The sequence below is a fragment of the Centroberyx affinis genome, unplaced genomic scaffold (assembly GCF_046629955.1).
Source record: "Centroberyx affinis isolate AG114_WGS23_722 - 3 ecotype Tasmania unplaced genomic scaffold, CSIRO-AGI_Caff_v1 ptg004751l_1, whole genome shotgun sequence".
NCBI classification, from domain to species: domain Eukaryota; kingdom Metazoa; phylum Chordata; class Actinopteri; order Beryciformes; family Berycidae; genus Centroberyx; species Centroberyx affinis.
Genome location: NW_027282300.1, coordinates 1 through 13,630, shown reverse-complemented (window position 1 = coordinate 13,630; position 13,630 = coordinate 1). Strand labels below are relative to the sequence as shown.

Here is a 13,630-nt window from a genome sequence, read left to right as displayed (position 1 = left end):
GTGGTAGAAATAGATTATGATGCTCTAAATAACTTTTAACAATAGCTACAGCATGACTAGTATACCAAATGTTTTCATATGACACTATATAAAACCATGGAAGTAAGTTATTATAAAACCGAATTATCTGCACCCCGCTCTTTGTAGACAGCGAAGTTTTGCGAATGAGTACGCAAGCGCACAATCAAGAACACGCCCGTCAGACTTGCTGTGTCTCTGATTGGTCGAAAATACGGAAGCGCGTTATGGCGGCGTAAACAACTAGGGTGTCCTGTAGAAAGCAGTGACGTTTTTGATTGTATGGAGGTCCAGAGTGTAAGGAACTTAAAACCGTAAAAAAATAACACCATAACAGCATGTTTACGGTGCTTTAAGGATCTCAGCTTGGTGCAAAAACTGTTACAGCTGCTCCGGTCCAACTGTAGTAAGAGCAGCTAGCTTCGGCTAACTTTTAGCCGTAGTTAGCTAACGAAATTAGTAGTTGTACAAAACGCTAAAAGGGGCGAAAATGGACTGCGTTGTGACTGGTGGAAATGTGAAAGGTAACGATAACATTTTTTGCTTACTCAATCCTGAAAGTCGTTACAACATTAGTGCAGGTGATGAATCAGATGCTAAGTGTGTGTGTGTGTGTGTGTGTGTGTGTGTGTGTGTGTGTGTGTGTGTGTGTGTGTGTGTGTGTGTGTGTGTGTGTGTGTGTGTGTGTGTGTGTGTTGTGTGTGTACCGTCCAGTGCTGGCCAAAGCCATCCACTCCCTGTCCAGGATAGGTGATGAGCTGTACCTGGAGCCTCAGGAAGATGGGGTGAGCTGCTGTGATACTGTGATCAATACTCACAATTTATGCATGTTGTTGTTGTTGTTTTTTGCATCAGTCTGTGTTGTGTCTTGCAGCTGGCCCTGAGGTCTGTGAACTCCTCTCGATCGGCGTATGCGTGCTTCCTCTTCGCACCTCTCTTCTTCAGCAGGTACAGCGTGTGTGCTCTCTTATGTACACAATATGAGTGTGTGAGTAGGTGAGCATTACATTTTTCTGTGTCATTTCCATGACCCTCGTAACAAACTCCCCTCATTCTTGGGCAGGTACACCATTCCCGGTGGGCATGCCTTTCGCTGCAAGATGGCAATTAAGGTGTGAGGAGCAGAGGTTCCTTTATCAGTTTATATCTTTTCTACCTCTCACATAGTGCTTTTCTCATATGTTTTTTTCATCTCTCCCTCCCTGTGTGAGTCAGAGTGTGCAGGCAGTGTTCAGGTCCCTGGCCTCTCTGGAGAAGACAGTAGAGAAATGTCACATAGAGCTGGATGGACAGAAGAACCGCCTCACCTTCACCCTGCACTGTAAATATGGTATGGACTTTCCACTTGGCTCATTATGGTTTCAATGGATAGTTTTATTGAAAGAGTTACACACCACTGATACTATGAAACTGGCACATCCTTTTTTATTCACTGCATCACATTTCTCTAACCGCCCTTGTGCATATCTCTGTGGTTGCGTGTGTGTGTGTGTGTGTGTGTGTGTCTTCTGCAGGCCTGCTGAAGACACATAACCTGTCTTTCCAGGACAGTGAGAGCTTACAGGCGGTGTTTGATAAGGACAGCTGTGCCAACGCACTGCGAGCCCAGCCCAGGTCTGTGAAGTCTGTCTACTTTCTGTGATAAGCAACAAACGCAGGGCAGTCTCTCTCTCTCTTTCTTTGACTCTCTCCCTGTCATACTCATGTGTGTTTTTCCTATGTTTTGCTATTCCCATCTTCCTTGGTTGTACTCATAATTAGGGTTGAAACGGTATGGGTTTTTGAAGGCTGATGTCAATAGCTGATATTTTGTGCTGATATTCAGTATCAGTATTCACTGTCATCCAGAATTCTATTCTCATCAGGGTGGAAAAGCCTCTGAAACACCAGGTACACCAGCGGTTCTCAATCCTGGTCCTCAGGAGCCAGAGTCCTGCTGATTTTCTACTCTATCTATTGGTTAATTACATTCACCTTGTGTCATCAGGGGCTGAATCACACCTGGGTCACCATTTTTTAGTGTTAGCAGCTCATTAAGGCAGGGGAAACTGGGATACATTAACTATACATTTAAATGAAAAATAAGAAAAATAGCTGTAGCCTGTCAGCAGTGGAGGCACTGACTGGCTGATATCCAGTATTTGATAAAAGGCCAATATCGGCTCGATATATCATAAAAAAAAACCCAAAATGGTCTAACCCTACTCATAATCTGGTATTTTGCTTTCCTTCGTTCTCCCCAGGTTGCTGGTGGACACAGTGCTGCACTTCCCTCCGTCTCTGGAAGAAGTGACTGTGTCTGTGAGCGATGAACGAGTCTGGTTCAGGAACCATGTGGAGGAAGAAGCAGGTGAATAAGTTTTCCTTTCTTTCTCCACACATCTCTGGGAGTCTACTGCTACCACCAGCATTCACGCCTTTTCCCTGCTATTCATATCAACAACTGCAAACAGGCAAATTACTTATTGAAAATCATACAATTTATGAACTTGTTTAGGGAGCTACACTGAATGTACAAAATATCAGGGACGTCTCACTGATATTGAGTTGCAGCACCTTTTGCACACTCCACATCTCAGTTGTCTCCAAGCTTACAAATCCTTCTCTAACCCGATTAAAAGCTAGCTTTGTGAATCACTTTGTAGGAAAAAAAATCAAAACTATAATCTCTGTACTTTACCTTCCTCTGTCTCTGCTTTCTCGCTCCCTTCCCTCTGTACCTCCATCCTTTTTTCTTTTTCTTTCTTTGTCTCTGTACCTCTTTCTCTCTCTCCCTGCCTCTCTCCCTCTCAGAGCAGTCCAAAGCCATGCTGACAGAGCTGTGTCTGGCCTCAGATGAGTTTGACCACTTTTCAGTCCAAGCTCAAAACAGCATCACCTTCTGTCTGAAGGAGCTACGGGTGAGACGGGGGAGGCAAGGAGCGACAGACGGAGGGAGGGGCAAGAGACTAAGAGGGACAGAGGGATTAGGAAGGAGAGAGGGAGTTGGTAGATGAGCCACAGAGGGAGAGAAGACCTTTGAAGTCACGGAAAGATTCATTGGGTGGAGGCAGCTAATACTCTGTTTGCTGTGGTTGAAAGATTTCTTAATTACATTGCATTGGTTTGCTCATGGAGGAGGACTGCTAATTAATTTACTGCTGTCTTCCCTCTAGGGTTTGTTGGTGTTTGCAGAGTCTACTGGTCTTCCTATCTCTATATACTTTGATGAGCCAGGCAGGTAAGGATGCTCACAAACAGATGATGTTTGCTGATCAGTATTGTCAACATTGTGTGATGACGTATACATTTTGTGTGTGTGTGTCAGTCCTGTGGTGCTGTCAGTAACAGACAATGTGCTGGAGGTGAACTTTGTGCTGGCCACGCTTTCTGATGATCCCAGCCTCCGGAAAAACAACACCAAACGGTAACTAGCCCTCATACCAGATCAAAATCAAGATTAAATTAGTGAAATGGTTTAGCATACTGTCTTTTTATGTTGTGGGCTTTTCCTTTCCTGTGTAAACAGTTGTCAGACACTCAGAAACATAGCTTTCAATGCATTTCTGACTATAAATCGGTCTCCTTTGGTTTGTTCATTTGTTTGTTCCATTACAAGGGATAATTCAGAGACCGTTAAACAGATTTTGGCAAAGCTTGAGTAAATGATACATCTCACTGATGCATTGCGGCATTTTCAATATTACACTGATTGGCCCAATAGGGACCGTACAATTACAGATCATAACAAGGCAACATAGTTTTTACCGATGGGCAGTGAAGGTGACTGCATCATTTTTGGGGCACCTGTCTACTGTTGCATTTATTTTGTAAATGTTTGCTAGGGCAAATTGGTCTCCTGCATTCAAGCTGTATTCTGAATGTATCAGTGTGTAAGTGCTTTGATAGAAAGTATGACAGTTTTTACTTTCGTTTCCGAACCTCAAAGTGCATTCCTCAGATTTTTGAGGTGGGGCCAAGGGGAGGGACAAATCAGGGAACATTTTTAACATTTTTTCCTCTATTAATTTCATTTTTCTCTCTTACTCACACTCCCGACGCTCTCCTCCGCCCCTCAGAGCAAGCACACCGCCGCCCCCTCCTGATGACTTCATGAACGACGACATAGACTCCTACCTCATCGCCATGGATACTAGTGTTGCACCGGGCCCCTCGGCTGCAAGTCGGCCCACGCCCCCTTTGGCAAATCATGCGTATTTAAACGAGCCCGCCGTAGCCAATCACAGGAGTCGGACACACAGTGAAGAGGAGGAAGAGGAGGAGGAAGAGGAGACGGGCGATACAGGAAAGCCACCGAATAAAAAGGTACGGTTTGGTTTTCAGTCTAACGGCACTAGCATCTTACTCAAGGTGTGTGTGTAGTAAATTTGTGTATTGTCTGGATGTTACTTGCAGAACCTACTTGTGTGTCTATGTGTTTTACGTGTAACTGAAAATATTTTCTTCTAATTCTTTTATGCATCTGTTTTTTTCCGTCTTTGCTCACACAGTTCCGTTCCTTGTTGTTCGGATCAGTGTTTCCCACATCTCAGATGAGCACTCAGACGGTGACAGGTCAGGAAGTGCTCGCCAGTGACAGTGAGGATGAAGCGGAGTCGCCGTGACGATGGAGTGATGGACAAGAGTAGAGAGACGGAGTGAACTGAAAAGAATGTGTATTACTTTCACACCATGGCCTGTGGAGCACGAACAACTACAGAAATGGACACCTTGAATCCCTTGCTCTACATTTATTTTCAAGTGTTTTGTTGTGAAGCATTTTTTTACTTGGGCAAAATATGCAAGGAGAGTATACAGAATGGAACAGTATTTTATTTTTGGACTATAATGATTATGTGGTGGACTTGGAATTCTGGGATTATGAGAAATTGGACTAGAAGCACTTGATGTTTGTTTTTGGCTCAGAGCCTATTCAGTGTGTGATCAACTTGCAGTGCACAAGCCCCTGCTCCAAAAATAAAACAAACATATTTTTTGAAAGTCTGAAAATAGAACTGTTTTATTTACATCCCAAAAAGTTCAAGTTCAAGTAACCAAGATTTGTCTGTTAGAAGTAAGATTCAGCGTAAGGAGCAGAGTATCTGAGTGTCTGTGAGCCGCTCTTTCCAGGGGGAGCGGCGTCAGCGCTGCCCTTGTCTCTTTGCGCTTGGAAACTTTTCCCCCTCGTCTGCGGCTTCCTCCTCTCCCGCTCCCTCTCTTTCTCCAGCTCCTTCTCTCTCTTCTTTCTCTGCTTCTCCTCCTCTTTCTCCCTCCTCTCCCGCTCCCTCCGTCTCCTCCTCCTCTCCCTGGAGCTCAGTTTCTCCTCCCCCTCTTCCTCGATCAGGCTCGCCTTCCCCACTCCGTCGCTGAAGTCCTGAATCAGGATTTTGGGGACCTGCATTTTGGGTGTCCCCTTTTTAGGCTGCTCTCCTCTCAGTCTGCGGAAGAGACCGAAGCGTTTCGGGGCGTCGGGCGGCGGCCTCTGCTCCTGCTTTGCCCCGCTCTGCAGTGCCGCCGTCCCCTCGGTGCCGCCGGTCACTTCTTTGGACAGTGACACGGTTTCTTCCTGGTTACTCTGATGTGGAGATGCTCCGGATTGAGTTGTGTCAAGGCCAGTTTGGCCGGAGTTTATCGCCCCAGGATTAGATGGCGACACAGTGTGTTCAGTTTGGTCTGGGAGAGCGGGGATGGATGGTGATTGAGCCGGTAGCTGAGGGGCAGTGAAGAGATCCTCGGAGAGCCTGCGAGTGAACCTGGACCCACGGGAGCTGGACGACTTGCGGACGCGGAAATCACCGGAGGATGTGCTGATGCGATGCCCGGCGGCTTGTGTCAGCTCAACCTGGACTGCTGGAAGGTGAGAATCATCTTTGTTTTGCAGCTGTGGGCTGCTGGCAGTATGTGGAGTGGCTGCTGTGCAACACTCATCTTCATGCACAGGTTGAGGAATGCTGGGTAAAACACTTTGGCGAGGAGAAGACATAAAGTCATCCTCTGCTCCTTCCACTTTTTCTTTAACACTTTCCTTCCTTTGTTCCTCCTCCACAGGAGCAATGGCGACCTGACTCCTTGGTGGTTCAGGTGCAGGCTGCCCTGGGGTAACAGTTTGTAATGAACTCGCTTTCCCATCAGGCTCAGCGGTGGAGTCCAGCTGTGTTGAGGTCTCGGTCTTCTCCGGAGGTGTCACAGACTCTGTGGTCTCTGGGTGTGTCTGAGTTTCTGTCGGTGTTTCCTCTTCTTGTGTTTGGTCACAGATACTTGTGTCTTTGTCCGCCTCTGCCTGTGTGTGTGCAACTAAAACTATTTCTTCCTCTGTCTGTGTGGGTTCAACTGCTACTATCTCACACTCTTTCTCTGAACATTCAGCAAGTGCTTTATCTGATTCCATTGTTGATTCTGCAACTGATATTTCTGAATCAGTCTCTGCGCATACCAACGCTGTCATGGATTCCATAACCGCAAGAACTACTAAGTCAGTTTCTTCTTTTTGCAGAATGCATTCAGTTAAAGACGCTGTTTCTGCCTCTGCCTTTGTCTCTTTGGGAGACAATCCATCTATGAGTAATTCTACATCTTGTTCTGCCTCTGTTTGTGCTTCAGTCTCAGGCTCCTCCTGTGTTCCAGTATTCAACTCCACCTTTTCCTGTGTCTCTGCAGGTACATCGGTTTCTGTCTCTGTCTGGGTGTGGGACTCTGCTTTCATTTCCATTTCTGCTAATTGCTCAGTATCTTGGTTCCTTACCTCTAATGCATCTGCCTGTGAACCTCTGTCTGTCTGTGTGATTTCATCTGGCTCTTGTTGCATCTTAGTCTCTATTGCAGGATCTGGGGTTTTGACAGTTAGTGCTTCCACATCTGTGTCTATCTGTGAGCCCAGATTTTGTAGCTCACCCTCCATCCTTATTTCTGTAACTGTGTCCATCTTTGTTGTATATCTATGTTGCACATTTTCAATTTCTGTCTCCTCCTCTGGTTTCATGTCAGCCTGTGTCGTCAGCTCCTCACTTATGTCTACAATTGCTTGCATCTCTACATCTGTGTTTGTATCAATATCAACATCTGTCTTTATCTCAGTCTGTTTTTCCTCCATGGCAACCATATGCTCAGTTTCTGCCACCTGTTGTACCATCTCATCCTCTGTGTCTTGTGTGTTGTGACTCTGCTGTTCCGGGCCTTGTGACTGGCTGTTACAGTCCAGCTCCTCTCCCTGCTTGTGGTGAGCAGTGTGTTCAGTGTGCTGGGAAACATCTCCAGCAAACTGAGCGTTGACTGGATCTTGGGTCGGTTCTGTCTTCGCAGGTCTGTCTTCTTCCGCTGAATCTTCTGTCTGTTGTGATGGCACTTTGGCCGGACGGTGGCTTTCCTCTGTCCCTCTGGGCTCGCTTTCCTCTTTTTCATCCTTGCTTGGTTCTGCTTGTTCAATCTGCTGTTCTACTTTGAGTTTTTCTCCCTCTTCTAGGTGCTGTGTTGGTACGCTGTGCTCTTCAGCCAGCTCATCGGGTTCGTCGGCAAGTTCTTTCTGTTCAATTTGTCCTGCCAGTTTTGGCTCGCTCTGTTTTCTGTGTTCCTCTGAAGCTTTGTCCTCTTCCTCTTCGACGCACTGCACCTTCTTTAAATTAAAATCGGCCCAGCTTTCCCATCCCCTCTCCCTCGCTCCCATGGAAAGATGCCTCACAACTCGACCGCCGCCTTCCCATTCGCCCGCGTTGCCCTTTCCCCCTTTCCTCCACCGCTTGCTGAGGAGGGAGGGAGAGAGGGAGAGAGTGGAGGCCGAGCGAATGAGAGGGACGGACAGGTTCCCTTTCTCTCTCTCTGTCCTGTCCCGTTCCTCCTCCTCCTGCCGAGCCCTTGCCCACGCCATCCGGTATCCATAGCAACGACCTCTGGGGTCAAAGGTGGATGAGGGTCGGTCTTTCCTCCACTTCTCTAACTCCTTTTCTGTCTGTTTCTGCAGATCTTTTCCTGACAGCTGCACTGAACACACCTGAGGAAAAAAAGGGAAAATACTAGTGTCACAGCAATTTTATACAGTCATTTTAATAATTTTATACATTGTGCAGCACACTATAATTTGTGTAGTACCTACAAAGCAACACATATCATACAAATGTAACTACTTAACAGCACAGAGCGACAATAGCACAAGTATGTCATAGTATGTTACAGGCTAGATCTACAAAAAGGTAATTCTGCAGGGTAATTCTTTCCAAAATCACCATTACACAAATTTCTGTATTAATATGGTCTTTTCAAATTCAAATTTGGTTAGTGTGTTTTTAGTCATTTATTACTTTTTGTCATTTTAAGGTGTGGTTAATTACTGCAACTACCAACTATTAAAGAAAACACAAAAAATCAAGTCAGATGTTGAAAAGACCCTTTTGTGTCTGTTTAATTGAAGTTTACATACAACAGTGTTAACATTCCCAGACTGTAGCGTCTCACAGACAGGTGTGAAAATGTAAGAGTTAGTGACTAGTGATGAGTGATTTCATACAGAAGACTCTTTGCACCTCTTCCTGTGATGAACCCACATTGGGTTATTTGGTTTTTGTTTACATCCAACTCTAGTTTCAGGCAGCTGCGTGTCAGAGTGTGGGCATTTTAAACAGAGAACATTCCTTCCTCTTTATTTCAAATAAAATACGATTTTTGTGAAGTGGTATTTTTCTGTCAGTAGACAGAAAAATACCACTACTTAGTAACTGCTTAGTAAAAATGGTCATATTTACACCTGCAATGTCATTGCAGGTGTAAATATGACCATTTTTACTAAGCAGTTTGAGTTTCTTTTTCTACAGTATGTAACAATTTTTCTCTTGAGAGAAGCTTTGCTGTAGTTCAGCTTCATCCAGTGTGAAGTAACTGGTAGCTTGTGAACCAGACTTGCACTGGTCGTGTTTCATTCTTACCTCTGTTATGAAGGTGTCGTCTTCCTGCTGCACCTGCTCCCTGACGCCCCTCAGCCTCTCCAGAGTCTCCATCTGGCCCTGGCACTCGTGCCTCTGCTCGGACCGGCCCAGCACCCGACGCACCAGCACCACTGCCACCTGGAACAGCACCCGCACCCCTGGACAGCAGAGGGTGGTGGGGTTGGGACAGAGGGAGGGGTAAGAGCTGCTGTACACAAGGCAGGACTTACTTCTACACAGCAAGGATTGAAATGGCGGAAGGGAGCAATTGGTGAAAAAACACAAAAAGCATTTATGTCCATATTCAATTTATAAAATTGAAATCTGATAGGATGAAAGGAATTGCCTCGCCTTAAAATTCATTACCTTACATTTTACACCTAACAGAATTTTCTTATAATATGAAAGAGAGTGAGATTTAGGAAACTTAGATTGCTGTGTAACCAAACACTATACTATACTATACAATATATTGATTCAGTGACCACCTTTATGAGATTTACCCTTTTGTTGCCTCACATTTAGGAAATATTTTGTTGCTGTCATCATTGTTTGTTTGTTTGTGACTCAATTTGTATGACTCTCATCCGATGTGCAGGACATACCGTAGCAGAAGAAGAGGTCCCAGACTCGGAGCAGCGTGTTGAAGGGCAGGTGGCGAGTGAACAGACACATCAGCCAGTCGGTGGCGAACATGAGGGGCTCGACCCCGTGGCGCTGCAGGTGTTTGTGGGCGGCCGGACAAGCCCGCTTCAAAACCCAGGTCAGCATGGCCGCATCGAACAGGACGCCCTCCTACACAACACAACACAACACAACACTGCAGGCTTGCACAGTCCAGGAGAAAACACATCTAGACTGTGTTCATGTTTTCTATAAATAGGTGATTTTTTGCTGCCTTTTTTAATCTCTAGACGTTTGCATGTTTTCTAAAAAGATGTTAATGCATGGTTAAGAGCAGACTTAGGATTTTAGAAGATTAGAAAAATGTATCTCCTAGCAAAGGACTTCATAGCAGGCCAGCTGTGTGTAGCTCTAATGTTGGGGATATGTTCATACACTCATACACTTTATTCTCCTGTGTAGGACAAGCTGAAGAGGTCAGAGATTGGAGTGTGTCTAAACGTGGAGGAACATGTTCTCACCAGCAGAGGGCTGTAGTATCCAGGCAGGTACTGTTCACTGATCTGCACCAGGCACCAGAAAGCCTCCTGGCAGAGGTCACATGAGGTGAGACGACGGGTAAAACAGGTAAAACATCAGGTGAATATCAGATGCCCCCATGGCTCATATAGTCATTTTTGGACCATTGTCAATACTTGTCCAAACAAGGTGTAAAAATAGCTTTGGCCTCACATTGGATACAGAACATCAGTACACAACGTCTTAAAAGCCTAAAAATAACATGCATAAGTAGACCATCTTAGCTTGCTGTAGGCAGTACAAGTGTATCGTGCAGACGCAGAGCGACATCGCACCTGGAGATTAGTAGGCTAATTGCATATGGGATAAGAGATTTCCTACTGACACTGACCACTGTAGCTAAAGAGCTGAAAGGTAGAAAATAATATCAACAGATAAAATCACCTCAGTCCCTCTGGTGTTATTTATCCTGAAGGAAACCATAGCATTAACTGTGAATGGGCTGATATACTGATAAGTGTTTCCCCCTGTAATTTTATTATTGGCAGGGTGGAAAAGCCTCTCAAACAGCATTTTGAATTTCTTTTAGGTGGGCTGGCAGCTCCTCAAAGCAGGGTGAGCCGCCCCAAACTGTGGTATTGATCAGTACCTCAGCAGGCATGTTCATGAGCAGCACGGCGGCCACGGGCCCCTGAGCCTGGCAGTAACCCTCCTCTGGCTGGTACTGGGTGTAGGCCTTCAGCACCCGGAACAAACCACGCTGCCTGCACACACACACACACAGAAACCACAGTAATAATTGACACAGATCACACGTTTATAGAGACGGTAATGACCTTTGACTAGTCAAAGGTCAGTGACTTAGTCTTCATAACTAACATGTTTTTTTTTTTTTATTCTGTGATAGAAAGACATGAAGAAAAAAATGGAAAAAAGTAGAAAGATGATGTGTCCCACCCGTGTCCGTCCCTGGAGAGGAACATCTCGTGGAAGGGGAACTGTCGGTCCAGGTCTCTCTCTATCACGTCCACCCAGCTCTGCAGAGCGGGCTGCGAGTCCAGAGACTGACACACAGAGAGAGAAGCTACTGTAACTCTGTCACTGGGACAGACGTTATGGCACCATGGTAACAGCAGGGCCTTGACATCATTGATTTATTAAATGTCATCCCTCCTGACACTCTTTCATACTATCAAATGTCAGCAGTGGCATAAAAACAATAGAATTTTAAAAACTCCCATACTGATGTAATTGTGCGCTCTTTCCATGCTTATCACTGGATAGCTGCTCTTCTATTATATCTGTATTCATATTACTTCATATATATTACTGCAGCTATCATGGTTGCCTCTGTTTCCTTTTGTTTTATCTCGTCTGTTCGGCTGTCTTACCCGGTAGAGGTCTTCGTTGTGCTTCATCCTGTCAGTAGCTCCGCACAGCAGTGGCCAGCACTTGGCTCTGAGCGAGGCTGGGATGCCCTTCTGACACTGACCTTTGACCTGAGGGACACGGGTAAGGGAGACAAATGTGATGTGTTATCCCATGAGTGACTGTATGTTATTATTGCCATCAGTATGAATGCTCATCACTCTTCTTGGAGTTCATTCAGTTTGAAAGTCGATTTACGGCACATTTAATGATTTTAGGCGATTTACCTTGTTGGTCTTCTTCAGCAAGACGCGATCCCATTGGCTGATGATGTTGATCCACTTGGCCTCCCTCTGCCTGACCACTTCAGGGGGCGGACCCACACTCCTGACACAAAACGGCATACAAAATACCAGGTAAGTATTTCAAACATAGTGAAAATCTAATATGAGCTTCTTTTCTTACAAATACACTGAATTTTAGTGAAGTAATGGCACACTTTGTCAAAACATGACAAATGTGGCACATCTTTAGAGGACAAAACAAACCAACCATTTCAACCACAAAAATTGTATACTTAATAAGAAATTAGAGTGTTTCTTAGTCTCTGACCCACTGCCTGTAGTCATTTAACTGGAGTCAGTGCGTGGAGTTGCTGCATGCACTTTTATGTGTTGTCATCATAGAGAGAAAGCAGCACCCCAAAACAAGACAGGAAACAGGAAAACCACACGATGGCGGTGCTCATGTCTCCATGGCAACAGGCCAGGATGTTATCAATAGGGAGAGTGTGAAGGTGGAAGGTAACTGTTGCTCATTTTTGTTTGACTGGTCATATCCTGATTTTACACTGCTTTATCTGCCGGCTAATAAAAGACTTAGATGCTTTGTGTTTTTGTATTGTGTAAAACGCCTTGGTCTTTTTAAGGTCTTGTCTGCCTAGAATAATCTCAGCTTTCACCTCAGCGTCCATCTGTCCGTCTACCGTTTTAACTGCTGAGTAAAAACGCCTCAATGAAAAGAGAATGAAAGCTGACAGAAAACCAACACACTTTCTGTTTCAGTGCCAAGCACAAACATGGATCCACTCACCCAGCTGTGGATCCATTGGTCAGAATGAAGCCGAAGCGATCCGTCTCAGTGGGCGCAGGTTCGACACTGACCTCTGACCCCGCCTCCGAGCCAGAGCTGTCCTCCTCACTGAGGCTCTTCTGGGCCGGACAGGACGGGTTCGACATCTTCCTGAAAGAGAAGAGGAGAAAAGGGGAACATTTCTCATCATTCAACATGTGACTGTGTACCCCGCTCCTTCCATCGTCATGTTAATGAGGCAGTGCGTCAGAGATTTGTCACTTTACAATGCCTCCCACATACAGCTGGTTCAGACATGTTCACTACCTTAACTCGGCTTAAAAATGCTCTGACTGAAATATATTGAAGGTTTTCTCTTAGTAGTAGTAGTAGTAGTAGTAGTAGTAGTAGTAGTAGTAGTAGTAGTATGTAAAGTATCTTGATGCTGAATGAGAAATGTTCCGCAGTACATGTCAACGATACAGTTTGTAATTCAAGCCGGCCTTCTAAGATTTGCTGGTTCAGTGTTTTAGCAGAAGTGTAAAGCAAGTCCACTTCCCCTCCTCTAACCATGAGCATAACCGCACCCAGAAGAGAGTAATTCAATGTGTTTAATTATTTAAACTGAACTTTAAATACCTTTTTAAATGTCCATCCACATGGATCACTCGGTTTGGCTCTCTGAAGAAGTGAAGTGTTAGATCCTCAAGTGATAGGAGAGGAAGAGAGAAACTTCCTCTCTCTCTCTCTCTCTCTCTCTCTCTCTCTCTCTCTCACACACTCTCTCTCGCCCCCCCCCTCTCTCTGTTGCACTGTCTCTCTCTCTCTGTCTTTCTCTCTCTCTCTGTCCATCCCTTTAGCAGTGTAATAGATGCATGTATCTTAATACAATCTACTCTATGACAAAAATATGGGCTGTTTTAGCAGCAAAATTGACTATTTTTTAATTATGTGCTATGATTAATGATTAGCCTAGATGGAAGTGATGCCCAATAACTCATCACTAATTACATCAGAGTGAGCAGGCCATAGGAAGAGTGAAGGAGATATGTATTGTAATATTTGCCCCCACTGAATATGGCGCTGGTCTTTATCTAACAAGGCTTCCACTTGTTTATTCAATTCTTGTGCTGCCTTCA

General features: G+C 45.1%; 2 protein-coding genes across 3 annotated transcripts; one reads left to right on the top strand and one right to left on the bottom strand.

Moving 5' to 3' along the window:
- Positions 1–203: 203 nt before the first annotated feature.
- LOC139665962 (cell cycle checkpoint control protein RAD9A-like) lies at positions 204–4,647 on the top strand. Of its 2 annotated transcripts, XM_071545029.1 has the most exons (13): positions 204–542; positions 733–803; positions 893–966; positions 1,082–1,130; positions 1,234–1,348; positions 1,533–1,632; positions 2,262–2,368; positions 2,812–2,918; positions 3,174–3,238; positions 3,326–3,424; positions 3,630–3,632; positions 4,083–4,323; positions 4,509–4,647. In XM_071545029.1, exons 1-13 carry the CDS (start codon positions 509–511, stop codon positions 4,620–4,622), a joined length of 1,179 nt encoding a protein of 392 aa, XP_071401130.1. In that variant the 5' UTR covers positions 204–508; the 3' UTR covers positions 4,623–4,647. The 2 variants fall into 2 exon arrangements, with proteins under 2 accessions (XP_071401130.1, XP_071401129.1); XM_071545028.1 differs by lacking the exon at positions 3,630–3,632 and having other exon boundaries at positions 4,077–4,323.
- A 409-nt stretch (positions 4,648–5,056) lies between these two features.
- LOC139665960 (rab GTPase-activating protein eat-17-like) lies at positions 5,057–13,195 on the bottom strand. Its single transcript, XM_071545027.1, has 10 exons — positions 13,131–13,195; positions 12,513–12,662; positions 11,708–11,807; positions 11,444–11,551; positions 11,010–11,116; positions 10,702–10,816; positions 10,055–10,120; positions 9,515–9,704; positions 8,910–9,067; positions 5,057–7,981 (listed from the first exon to the last, which is right to left on the bottom strand). The coding sequence occupies exons 2-10, from the start codon at positions 12,656–12,658 to the stop codon at positions 5,066–5,068; spliced, it is 3,906 nt and encodes a 1,301-aa protein (XP_071401128.1). The 5' UTR covers positions 12,659–12,662; positions 13,131–13,195; the 3' UTR covers positions 5,057–5,065.
- Between the last annotated feature and the right edge of the window lie 435 nt (positions 13,196–13,630).